The 13205-nt window shown below is 44.0% G+C and overlaps 1 protein-coding gene and 2 non-coding genes across 3 annotated transcripts; all 3 read right to left on the bottom strand.

Annotated features, from left to right (window-relative positions):
* Nucleotides 1-31: 31 nt before the first annotated feature.
* RPL27A (ribosomal protein L27a) lies at nucleotides 32-7047 on the bottom strand. The gene is made up of 5 exons (XM_016206611.2): nucleotides 6997-7047; nucleotides 6628-6691; nucleotides 6146-6221; nucleotides 5345-5519; nucleotides 32-4757 (listed from the first exon to the last, which is right to left on the bottom strand). Exons 1-5 carry the CDS (start codon nucleotides 6997-6999, stop codon nucleotides 4629-4631), a joined length of 447 nt encoding a protein of 148 aa, XP_016062097.1. The 5' UTR covers nucleotides 7000-7047; the 3' UTR covers nucleotides 32-4628.
* LOC148092001 (small nucleolar RNA SNORA3/SNORA45 family) lies at nucleotides 4867-4996 on the bottom strand. Its single transcript, XR_015715385.1, has one exon. It is a non-coding gene; the product is annotated as a small nucleolar RNA SNORA3/SNORA45 family (small nucleolar RNA).
* LOC148092000 (small nucleolar RNA SNORA3/SNORA45 family) lies at nucleotides 5843-5975 on the bottom strand. Its single transcript, XR_015715386.1, has one exon. It is a non-coding gene; the product is annotated as a small nucleolar RNA SNORA3/SNORA45 family (small nucleolar RNA).
* Nucleotides 7048-13205: the final 6158 nt, after the last annotated feature.

Genomic DNA, 13205 nt, shown 5'->3' with positions numbered 1-13205 from the left:
AGGTCTTCACTATAATATAAAAGGGCAGAGGTACAGGAAAGTACTTTATTATTAAATAGCATGTATTTAAATAGCTAAATGCTTGGGCACAACTGTACTAAAAAGTACAGTAAAGTCAGAGGTTTACACCTGTACACAGAATTATTGGGACTGAATTGCTATACATGCAGACAGATAAAAGTGTGTTGTTTAAGAAACTCAGATTCTATTGAGTAGGTGTTACCATTGGCAAGAGAGTTTTCTGAAATGAAAAATTTTTGGTAATATTCTCAATAAAACTCAGTATGAGCTTCCCCCGACTTAAACAGTATTTGGAATCCTGGAAAACTCAGAAGTACATGAAAACTGAAAAACCCCCAAAAAACTTACTGATTACATGTAAATGGAGTTGGGTTCTAAGGTAGATTTTGTTGTTAAGAATTAATCCGTACATTGCAGGACAGCTAGTATCCCTGGTTGCTTCCCCTCCATGACTGTGACCTCCTCAGCCCAGGATGTTATTGCCACCTTTGAGTACAAGTGTCCTTTAACAGTACCTTCCTGACTGCCCTGGGGCAATTGCTCAGGGGGTCAAGGCAATGCTGTCTCCTCTGCTAGAAGTCCTAGTGCCTATGGAGTGTCAGCCCTCATCTATTCTAGAGTTAAGAAAGACCCTGGGTTTTCTCCTGTAGTCAGTCTGGTAACTTTGAAAGTAGGGCAGGTTGCCCTATTAGTTCTAAATGCTCTTCAGTAAGCAGTCATGTTGTGGTAACCTGTAGTGCTGAAATGAGTCTGAGCTTTTGAAAGGCAGTATTTTGAAAGAGTGCCCTTGGAAAGCACTGTTAGTCCAACTGGGGTTCACATTGGATGGTCTGTGTAATTAGGGCCCAAGAAAGTCATTCTAATTGCAGTCACAGCTGTTAAATTTTTCTTAAAAATAATACATTTCACGTGTGAACTCAAAACTTACTTTGTACCCCAAATGATTTATTTCTAAGGATACATACAGGGTTTAAAAAAGAAAACTTAAGTAGTAAAACAAAAATTGGGCTGTAAAATAAAGCCAGAAATTATGCCGGGCTGGGTGTGGCTCAGTGGTTGAGCACGGACCTGTGATCCAGGAGATCAAGGTTTGGTTCCCAGTCAGGGCACATGCCGCATGCCCGGTTCCGCCTCCGTCCCCAGTGTAGGACGTGAAGGGGGCAGCTGATCAATGACTCTCAGGGTTGATGTTTCTCTCTCCCTCTCCCTTCCTCTCTCTGAAATCGATACATTAAAAAAAAAATATCTTCCTCTACCACTGAATCTCCAAAGTATATTTAGAAAAAAAGAAAATAAAGTCAGAAATGAAACACACACTTTAACCTATATTCTTACTAGGGAGCCATACTGTGTGGTGCTTTGCATCCCAAAACATCTTAAATTTATGGAGGTGGGGTGGGTGTAAATTCAAAGGTCATGAAAACTCCTGGACAAGAGAAAATACTTTTCAGCACTGGCAAGTTATTGGCAATCTTTTAAAAGTTATTTTTTCTCCGTTTATATTGCCTTTTAATATGAAAGTAATATGTATTTCTTCCTCCCCAGAAATTTTATGTTCTCCCAGAACATTTCATGTGTGTACAAGTATTTTCTTATGCCCAAGGTAGGTACCTTGAACATAGCTTGAGCTGTTATCTTTTTGAAAACTGACACTTAATTCTGATAGGTATGGAAATTAGTTTTGAAAGTACCTATAAAGACCATGCCTCCGGTGAGGCGCTGCCTCGTTAGCCAGGGTTTGAACGGTGCAGAGCGGCGGCGCCTTCCGCTCCGACGGCGGCCCGCGCAGCACCGGGATCCGGCCGGAGTCAAACCTCCCGCCTAGCGGGCTGCAAATTCCTGGGCCGAGCGACGAGGGCCGGCCCCGCCCTCTGCCGGAAATTGCTGAGCCAGGGGTGGAGCCGGAACAGCGCTTCCTGTCAGGGGGCAGAGGTCAAAGTGACCCGGAACCAGAGCCTCACTCCGGAAGCCGCTTTCAGGGCGGAGGAGAGCGGAGCTGCTGTCCTAGTCCTACGAGGGACCCCGGAAGTCTGGGCTGTGCAGACCACAAGGGTGGCCGCGGGAGCGCCAGGTCTCACAGCTTCCCACCTTCTAGTGCAGGCGGGCACCGCACATCTTCCGCTGGTGGTGCGCGCCGCTGCAAGTTTGTTTTCATTGCACTTGGGCTAGCCATCGAAAAGAAACACATTTGAATTGAAATCTTAAATCCGACTTAAATGATTTTGCCAAATATGTGGCAGACATTTCCCATAAATAAGTTAGAGCCGCGGCTCTAAGGTTTGTATGGAAACATAAAGCATGTATATTAGGCCAGTAATGGTATCCGTAGCAGTTCCAGCTTACAGAAAATTTAGCTGTCAACCCAATATGCTAGGCTATACCATTTTTCACAATTACTTTCAGATACATAAGCAGGTTGAAGACCACGGAGTTAGAAGGGCTCTGATAAAAGTTCTGATGCCTCTGCATGGGAGGTCCTCATTAATCCTGTGTACTTATGGCCAAGAGTGGCATTATAAGCTTGAGTCTCAACAGTTTATGCACTGATTGTATGTTCCATTTCAGCTGTGGCACCTCTCTCTGAAATATAAAATCAGAACCTAAAGTTTCCCTTTGGTCCCAATCACCCCAGGTCTGTGTCATTTATTTGGGACATGAACATTTGACTTTTCACCCAGCTTCCTTTGGTATTAATACTCTGGAGGAGTCAGAAAAGCTGCTGTTAGCTGTAGATATTGGTGAGTGTGCAAACTGACCAAAGCTCAATAGATCAGTAGCTGCTCTTTCCAGGCCAAGAAATGGGATGGTTGTACTAGACTTACATATTCAGCACATCCATCTGCACCTTCATATGATTGGGATGAGTATTATTCCATTCTGTTTCTGGATAGTTACCACAGGGTGCCAACAGTTGCTAGGATAGAAGCTGACCACTATGGAACATGGGAGCATCTTTTTTCCCCCTAAACCTCACCATTCCAGGACTAACCATTTTGGGGCCATCCCCACCCCAAAGAGGCAATCCTGTCCTGCCCATCCTGTCTCCTGAATCCTACTCCTTTTCTTGGTCCTGGCCTCCACCCTTCCACTGTAGCCGTCCCTAGTCTCTCCAGGCTCATCTCCTACATAAGTAATTTGCCTAACCTTTCCATATTGGTTTCCTAAATGCATGTTTGTTCTTCCCTCTGCTTGGACCACTCTTCCATTAATTGAATCACACTGAGGTTAATTGACTTCTCATGTACTCCCATAATTCAAGTACATAATTGTTACTGAGTCAACAAGTTTTAATAAATGCTTTCCACTTAACCCCCATGATCCTCAAGTAGGTGTCTTCACCTAAATTGAACTAAGCCTAAGTCACACAGCTGTTAGGTTTGGATCTGTATTTCAGACTCCATACAATTTTGTATCTTCAGTGTAAGTAAGGCCTCAAACATTTAACCGTCATATAATTCTTTATCTAGTGACCTGTTTTAGATCCATGGCCTTAACTTCCATATCATGTAAGTTCTCAGGACGACACTAAGGGAAAACTCATCACTTCACCTTTTAATCCTTCAGCACCATCATGTAAGATGCAAATCAAAACGATCCAGTTATTAGTTTGTCCAACTGAGTAAAGCCTTACTGATACCTCTTAACTCCCATTATTTAAATCAAGCCCATCCCCCCAGGGTGCTTCCTTTATTCGATAGTCCCCAGTATTATATAAAGGGTATCACGACAGATTTGTCCTACAGAAACCCATGGCTCCCAGCCCATGTATGAATCCATAGAGTACTAAAGAAAACAACTCTCCAAACCAAACCTAGGAGCTGAGTTTTAGTAGGTTTAAGTGCTCTTAACTGTTTCTTTGGCCAGGATTCTAGACTGCAAGTTTTATTTGGAGTTGAGATTTCAAAATCTTTGAAAGAACACTGAACACTGTAGCAAATTATAATTTACCCTGGGATCAAGGAGGGTCCTGTCTGTACAGTCGTCATTTTTGGGCAGGATATACAAACTCAGTTTCTGGCCTTTAGGATATTCCATATGTCTTTACTAAATACACTACAGACTAGAAGAAAAACTGCTATCATTTCATGATATATTTCTTTGAACATTAACCCTCCTATGCACAGGGACCCATACATAAATCCTGGCAACTGCTTTCTATACTCTAAACCACTTTGATATGTGAAATCCCTGGTGTTTAAAGGCCATGCCCCATCAAAACAGCCTCCCCTTTTGAGCCCCATGGAACAGTTAAGGACACATTCTTTCACTTGTAAATTCTGAGTATACAGTACAGACAGGCCTTTCAGCTATTTTACATTTATCTACACACATGTACATGTCACCAACAAGTATCACTATCACTTTATAAATGAAAACGTCAAGTCAGTAAACGGACCAAGGCCTCTCTAAGTGTTGGTGCTATCTCTTGCATACCCCTTCTCAGGGGAGTTGGCAGAGGAACCCAGGCCCCGGTATCCTTAACTCCTAGAACTTGTTAGGGAGGTTTTTGAAACACAGGTAGGGAAGTAGAGGTGTCAACGAACCTACACTCAGACCAGAAGACAAAAGCACCCTGGACATTTTAATGAACTTCCCTCCATGTAGCTTCAAGCTACCAGGACACAGGCCCCACCAACACCCTTAATCTTCTCCTCAGCTCTTCTGCTGAAGAATTTGGCCTTCACAATGACGGGCTGCTTTGGGAGCTTTCCCTTCCCCAGAACTTTGTAGTAGCCCTAGAAGAATAGAGAAAAGGGTTATAACACTATGTATGGCAGGTACCAACTCCCTAATGGGTATGAGGAGAGATACCAGACAACCCATTCCATCCAGGAGTTGGGGAGGGTATGTTTCTGATCTGGGCACTCCCGGGGGCACTGACTGGCCCTCGCCAGTGAATCAAGACCAGTAGATTCTCTCCGAGAACTCTAGCACACCAGGACAACAACTGTCAGGATGTGACTCTAATCTCGGGCAAGGCACAACACCCCCCTTTCCTACTCAATTACCATCTAATAAGCAAAAAAGGAAGAACACATTCCCAGCAATGTTCCAAGAAGTCTTCACCATCTGAATTTTCAGCTCAAGGGATGGTAAATAGGCTGGGAAGGGGAATTTAATACTTAACTGAGAGCCCCCTCAGGGTTTAGACTACTTCTATACCACTTATGGGAGGTGTCAAGACATACAAGGACCAAAACTCCAAACGATAAAAAACTGGGTACAGACATCAGGTGAGAGATCAAGTTTACTTGATTAGATTACTCAGAGTTTTGAGGAGAGGTAAGGACCCATATAAAGGCAAAAATATTCACTCACTCACCGATCGCACCACATCAATGATAGGAGCAGCTCCAGTCTTGTTTTTGGCAGCATTTACCCGTGTCTGCTCACTGACCAAGGTCCACAGTTTATCAAGGTTGACAGTTGGGCAGAAACTCTGATTCCTCTTTAAATGGAAATGCCTCATACCAACTTTCCCAAAGTAACCCGGGTGACTGGGAAGAGAAGGCAATCACTTTCATAACCTCACTACAATTAAGAAGCTATGCTTACCATTTTTATAACCCACTTCCCCCATTACAGTGTAAATTGTTAACAGGTCTGTAGAACTGTGACATAACAGATACTCCAGTCATTTGTTGAATAAAATAAATCTTCATAAAAGCCCACCAAAGACTTTCAGAAGGAAAATACTAGATTTATTTCACGGAACCAGGTTAAGTCACTGAATAATAGAAATCTTTTAAACAAGAGTTAAAATACTATCCCCTAATTTGTGAGCATAAGTGAACCTAAGAGCTGTACAGGTCAATCTGATTCATGTCACTAACCTGGTGACTGACTATGCCACAGGGGGGCCAGAGTCAGTGAATAAGGCCAGCAGTTGCTCTTCGAGAACTCTAGCACACTAAGGCAACAGCAAGATACCCAAGCGTGACTCTAGCCTCGATGACAAATTTTCTGTTTACATCAAGTGTTAACTTGGTAAAAGCCAACAATAGCAGGCAAGGTTTGTGGTGGTGAAGAGGCTTGCTTCCATTCAAGATGCTGGGAGCCAGCCTCCCCTACCACTCTTAACTCCAAAACTGTGCCAGTAAAATACAGCCCAAGAAACACTCACTATTTGTCGAAGTTGATCCTGTGATGATGCAAACCACCAGCATTACCTCGGCCTCCCGGGTGCTTCCTGTGCTTGCCTGCAGGATTACAAAATTACATGGCCAACATAGCCCTCCCCAGTCCAATACTTCTCGCGACAGCATTCCCCCACGCCTCTGCGTTCGCTCATGCTGTCCCCAGTCTACAATACCTCTTTCAGCACTGCTACTGCTTCAAGGTTCCGGCTTAAACATCTATTCGCAGCACTACCACAGTACTGCGTGCCTTCAACCAATACTGCGCCCTGTTCAATTTCCATCCCAACTGATGTGATATTTTCTGTAACTGAAGCACTAAAGGATTCTCAAAGAAAAAGGTCAGACTCAATCCCATCCGACTGCCCAAAGCTCTTATTAACCCACTTCCAAGCTCTTTACCTCTTGGCTAGCTAAGCACCGGGCAGGGAGAGCCCAAGGCCGACCAGGATGGAAAGCCGGCACTTACCGATGCGGCCGTGGCCGTGGCTCACGTGGCCCCGAAGTTTCCGGGTCTTCCTCAGTCTGGATGGCTGTGTGGAAAAGGTGCTTGGGATAAGGTGGGGAAGGGGGCGAAGCTTCCCGGATTGCCGGGGGGCCGTGCGGCCTCATCCGGGCGCGGCCCAGAGGCCTGGGCCCGCGTGTCTCTGAAAGTCCCAAGCCCAGGCCAAGCACGCGATCCAGGGATACGGGCCCACGCCGGCCCCCTACCCTGCGGCCCGCCATGCGCGACCTGGAAGACCCGGCTATGGTTGGGGGTAGGTGGCCGGGGTACAGACCGAGTAGAGCTCCCGTCCTACGCCGGCAATAAAAAGGAAGCGCGGAAAGAATAACCTACCATGTTGGCGGCCGAGATGGAAGAGGAAGGCCCTGGCGAAGTCTCGCGAGGTATGGGACTAGGGGGCGGAGCCAATCGCCTCACTTCCGCCCGAGGAGGCCGGGCCTAGGGCGGGTTTCGGCTGTGGCGCGGCCCATGGGCTGTGGTGCCTCCTCTTCCTGTAGACTGTCGCCGGTGTCTCGGGCTGTCTTGGTCGTATGGCTGCCAAGAGCCGTACTCCGTGCAGCCCGTCGAGTGCACAGGCTGGAGGCCGAGAGTTTCGCAGAACTGAGACTTGGGGCGCTGTGGGCCGGGCCCTTCTCCTGGCGCCATGGCCCGGGCACCCGGGCTAGGCCGCTGTGTCTCTCAGGTCCGCGTCCCCGCTCCCGCTGCGAGCGCCGCCCCGCGCCTGGCTCTGGCCTTGGTGGTGCAATCTGCCGCGCGGCAGCGGCTGCTCGCTGGCCGCGTCCCCGCCCGCCCGCGGTGAGGAGCAGTGAGGCACTATACATTAGTCCCTCAGCGTGCCTACCCGGAGCCTTGCCCTGCCGCCTTTGAAGTCCTTCCCTGGGGCTCCCTACCTCCGTAGGGGACCTGCCCTCCTCCCTTCGGAATGGGCCCTGGATCTTCCTTTCTCTCTTGCCTTTGTGCTATCATCCACGGCATTCTCGGTTTGAACCTGTTATACTTCAGGGACCTATATGCCTGGTTGCTTTATAGTGTTTTGTATTCAGACCTGAACTTGACACGCCAGTGACACCCCCCCCCCCCCCGAGAATCTCTTGTCAACCTGTATCCCATACTGGTTGGCATCTTGTGAAACTTCTTCGATCTATTCAGTCATAGTTGCTCACTGAACTCCATTTGTGCCACCACAAAATCTAGCGCATAGATCTTACGTAATTGTTGGTCCACTTCTGCCTTCCCTGCTAGGCCAAATTCCTTAAGGGCTTGAGGATGTTTTTCTTTTATCCATGTATTCCCAGTTCCTGGCATGTAGTATGTGTTCAACAAATGACTGAGTGAATACACCTACCCTCACGTATTTTTTCACTTAATTTTTTAAATTAAATTTATTGGAGTGCCATTGGTTAATAGAATCATAGGTTCTAAGTGTGCATTTCCATGATACAAAATCTGTGTATTGCTCTGTGTGCCCACCACCCCAAAGTCAAACCATCTTCTGTCACTGTTGTCTGTCGGTGTTTCAGTTTTTATTTTTGTTATTCCTCACCCAAGGATATTTTTTCACTCATTTTTTTTTTTAATCCTAACCCAAGGATATTTTCTCCATTTTTAGAGACAGTGGAAGGGAGGGAGGGATGGGGGAAGAGAGAGGGAGAGAGAGAAACATCTATGTGTCTCTCTCACATTGATTGGTTGCCTCCCACACAGCCCCAACAGGTACAGGGATCAAACCAGCAACCCAGGTGTGTGCCCTTGATGGGGAATCAAACCCAAGACCCTTTGGTGTGTGGGCCAGCACTAACCACTGAGGAACACTGGCCAGGGCGAGTTTCAGTTTTTATATCTCACATATGAGTGAGGTCATGTGGTTCTTAGCTTTTTCTGACTGACTTATTTCTCTTAGCATAATATTCTCAAGGTCTATGTTGTTCCAAATGGCAGTAGTTTGTGTTTCCTCATGGCTGAATAATATTCCATTGTATATATGTACCACATCTTTATCTAGACATCTACTGAAGGACACTGGTTGTTTCCATGTCTTAGCCACTGTGAATAGTGCTACAGTAAACACAGGAGTGCATATATCTTTGTGATATATATATCTACATATATATCTACATGTTTTCAAGTAGATACCCAGAAGATATTGCCAGGTTGTAAATTTTTTGAGGAACTGCCAGGCTGTTTTCCATAGTGACTGTACCAGTCTACATTCCAACCAGCAACGAATGAGGGTTCCCTTTCCTCCACAACCTCTCCAGCACTTGCCATACATATCTTGTTGATAATAGCCATTCTAACAGGTGGCATCTCGTAGTTTTGATTTGCCTTTCCCTACTAGCTAGTGAAGTTGAACATCTTTTCATATAATTGTTGGCCATTTGTATGTCTTCTTGGGAGAGGTGTCTGTTCAGGTCCTCTGCCCATCTTTAAATTGGATTGTTTGTTTGGTGTTGAGTTTTAGGAGTTCTTTATATATTTTACATATTAAACCCTTGTTGGAGCTGTTGTTTGCAAATATCTCCAATTTGGTTGGTTGCTTTTCTGTTTTGTTGTTGATTTCTTTTGCTGTGCAGAAACTTTTTAGTTTGATATACCCCATTCATTTATTTTAGCCGTTAATTCCCTTGCCTTTGGGGTCAAGTTCATTAAATGTTCTCTGTGACTAAGTTCCATAAGTTTAGTTCCTATGTTTTCTTCTATGTAATTTATTGTTTCAGATCTTATATTTAGGTCTTTGATCCATTTTGAGTTAATTTTTGTACATGGGGACAAACTGTAACCTAGTTTCATTCTTTTGCATGTGGCTTTCCAGTTTTCCCAGCACCATTTATTGAAGAGGCTTTCTTTTCTCCATGTGTGTTTCGGGCTCCTTTGTTGAAAATTACCTGCCCATATACATGTGGTTTTATTTCTGGGCTCTCAATTCTGTTCCATTGACCTGTGTATCTGTTTTTCTGCCAATACCTCACTGTTTTGATTATCATAGTTCTGTAGTATAATTTGAAGTCAGGTATTGTGATACCTCTGGCTTCATTCTTTTTTCTTAAGATTGCTTTGGCTTTTCAGGGTCTTTTGTGGTTTCATACAAATCTGATGATTTTTTTGTTGTTCTATTTCTTTAAAAAATGACATTGGGATTTTGATGGGGATTGCATTGAATCTGTATATTGCTTTGGGTAATATGGCCATTTTAACTATTTTGATTTTTCCAGTCCATGAACATGAATACCTTTCCATTTCGTTGTGTCTTTTTCAATCTCTTTTACAATGCTTTGTAGTTTTCAGTATATAGGTCTTTCACATCCTTTGTTAAGTTTATTCCTAGGTATTTTATTCTTTTGGTTGTAATCACAAATGGAATTTTCTTTCTTTTTTCACTTATAATAGTGTCTTAAGTCTCGACAAGAGTTCACTGTCTCAACCGGTGTTCAAGATCCCTTTCCCTCAGTGACTCAAGTGTGTATGTTTATTTTCTGTTTCATTTTAAGGTAAAACATATTTTAGCTAAAATATCCTAAATTCTCACTATCTCCATCTACTACCCTTGCTTCTTTACCCTTTTCCCAAAAAGAGTAGTCTATGAATGCTGTCCGTATGCTCACTTCCCATTCGCTGTTTAGTTGCAATCTAGCTTTCAGCTCTACTATTTCAATGAAATTTCTCTTACCAAAGTTATCAATTAACCAAACACCAAATCGAATGGACTATTCCTATTCCTCAGACTTCTTGTTCTCTCTGTTATACTTTACCCCTTTGATTTCTTTTTCTAAAGAAACTCACATTCCTCCTATCTTTCTGGCTATTTCTCAGTCTTCTTTTCAGGTTCTTCTTTGTCCACCATTTAAATTTTCTTCAGCCTCCTGTCATTGTACCTCATTTCACAGTACACAATCTTCTCAGGTGAGGTCATCTTGGGTGGCTCCAATTCACCTCTCTATTGCTGAGCTCCACACTCATAGATTCACTTAATTTCTGGCTAATATCCCTTGGACATTCTACAGACAAACTAGATAAACATATCCAAACACTTTAATCTTCCCTGCTCACTAGTGCCTTCTTTATTATATACTTTGTCCACCATAGCTATGTCAGGGACACCTTAAAATTGCCCCTAAGCTTTCTTTTCCTCTAATACATGGTCACTATATTCTTGTGCCACTGCCTTCATTAAGGCCCTCATCATATCTCTTATCTTGAGTTCAACACCTTCCTGTGATCACCCTGCCTACATTCTCACTCTCCTCCAATCCCTCCATCCATAATACCTCTGCCAGGTTAATCTTCCTAAAACATGATTTTCATCCTTTCTCTTACTTAATCAAAAAGTTCCGTGTCTCCCTGTTACCAATAGAATACAGCCCACTTACCTTTCCAGCCTTATATCAGCAACTCCCCTACAAAGGTTTCTACTGCATCCAAGCTTGGTACCTCTCTTTCTGCCTTTTGCTTGCTGGTGCCATTTCTCAAGCTTGGAGTGCTCACCTTCTCCTTGAACATGTATCCTGAATCTTCTTCAGCCTTTAAGGCCAGCTTATAATCTGCTTCTTCCCAGAACATTCCAGTCTACAGTGATAATAGCCTAATACACCTTGCAGTTTACAAAATGCATCTGCCTGAGAAGTCAACACTCTCAGCTCTATTTTATGAATGAGAAAATTGAGACACAGAAAGTTGAGTGACTTGCCAAAGGATATGGAGCTGCTAAGATAAAGAGCTTAGTCTTTAGCCCCCTCTCTCTCTCCAGATCGTCTGCTTTTAACTCAGTGACAACCTCTCTGACCTCACAGCATTATGGACTTCATTACTTCTTCAATCCTTAATCACATAATGCCTATGACCAGCAGAAAGGGGCCTTGAGGGTGCGGGGCAAGATCTAAGAAAGATCATCCTCTATTTGACATTAAAACTGGTCAGTAAGTGTACAAGGGATGAGCCAAGCAAACTGGTAACTACCCTGGGATAATGCTCTGTGAGTTAAGTAAGGTAAGCTGGGTAAACTCTTGGGAATGACAGGTATCCTGTAACTAGGGCCTGAAGCAAGGACCAAGACTGTCCAGGGGGTGGAGGTAGGGTTCTGGATGATGGTATGCTGCTTCTGGATAGTTTTTCTATATTCCTTGGTTGTAGAGGAGCTACATCCTGTTTGCCAGGCCACCTGGCTGAATGGGAAGCCTCCCTGATGGACCAGCACTACATGTTGAGTTCTTCGCTCACCTAGCATTCTTCTCATTGGTTTGATCTCCAGGGTAGGAAGTGCCCTGGGTGGTTGTGTGGCTGTGGTTTCCAGCCAGCTCCCTCTCCTTGACAAGGCAATCATGTACCTTCAACAAAAGGCTTATGTGGGAGTTTTCATCGTGGGTCAGTTTCCCTATATTAACCAGCTCTGGGAGAGTAAACCAAGCTGAGTTCTACGTCTGCAAAGTTGAATAGCCTGCAGACATTAGGTATTAAGTGACCTGTCCCTCCCTGTCAGGCACACAGGGCATGACCTCTGAGATGCGTCCTTCTCTGTGACATCTGTTCTGAACTAGAGCATGACATTGTGACATCTGAGGCATCTGGGCTTTCCCAGAGAGTCAGGGCCTCATAAAATACCTGTGAAATGAGCGGAAAGGAGATGATACCAGGCAGCAGTCTGGACGCAGGTAAAGGTGGTACTGACCTTTTTGCTACCCCACACTTCTCTCCAGTCAGCCCTGTGAGCACACTGCCACTCTGAAGAGGGCCCTGGTGGTTCTTCTCTCTTCCCCTCCTCTCTGGATTCCTGAGTTCATCAGCAGTCCTTCAGATAGCAACAACAGTGTGGATGGATTCAGCCTGTTTTTTGGCTCTTCATATTTAGATTTAGACATTTGGAAATATTATATTGCTTTCCTTTTTCAAGTAGAGGATCATTAATTTAAGAGAGAAGAGCCAGATTTCTGGTCTAAGTGAGAATTAGAGAAAAACTTAGAAATCCAAATTGGTTTCAGAAAGAATTTAAAAATTTTTGTGTAATAGAAAAGACAATAAAACATTAAAAATTTTTTTGAGGAAAAAATGTAAGTATAAACATCTTAAATCATCACAGCCAACAATGCTGTTTTCAGTTCTCATCTACATGGAGACATAGCTATCGGCAAAGCTGATGATTACAGTATACAAATCTGTTTGTATTCTGCTTTTCATGTAATTCTGTGATATTCTTCTGTATCACTATCCAGTTTTCATGATTATTAGTATTTTTTATTGATTTTAGAGAGAGAGGAAGGTGCGGGGTGGAGAGAGAAACATCAATGTGAAAGAGAAATATTGATTGGTTGCCTTCCATATGCACCCCAACCAGGGATCGAACCTGCAGACTAGGTTTGTGCCTTGACCAGGAATTGAACTCACAACTTTTTGGTGTATGGGATGACACTCCAACCAACTGAGCCACCTAACCAGGGCCATGATGATTATTTTTAACAGCTAAAGAGTGATTTGTCTTTAGCATGTACTATAATTTACTAAGCCATTTTCTCATGTATTTTATGTTTTTTTTCCCTTTGCTATTAGAGACA

This window comes from Miniopterus natalensis, chromosome 11 (genome assembly GCF_054644295.1).
Source record: "Miniopterus natalensis isolate mMinNat1 chromosome 11, mMinNat1.hap1, whole genome shotgun sequence".
NCBI lineage: Eukaryota > Metazoa > Chordata > Mammalia > Chiroptera > Miniopteridae > Miniopterus > Miniopterus natalensis.
Note: the sequence above shows the minus strand (reverse complement) of the source record. Positions and strands in the feature narration are given on the sequence as shown.

Coding starts and splice junctions, on each gene's coding strand:
- RPL27A (XM_016206611.2), bottom strand. Junction 6,222..6,627: donor CCACGGCCACGGCCGCATCG/GTAAGTGCCGGC, acceptor GTAATCCTGCAG/GCAAGCACAGGAAGCACCCG. Junction 5,520..6,145: donor AGGATCAACTTCGACAAATA/GTGAGTGTTTCT, acceptor TTCTCTTCCCAG/TCACCCGGGTTACTTTGGGA.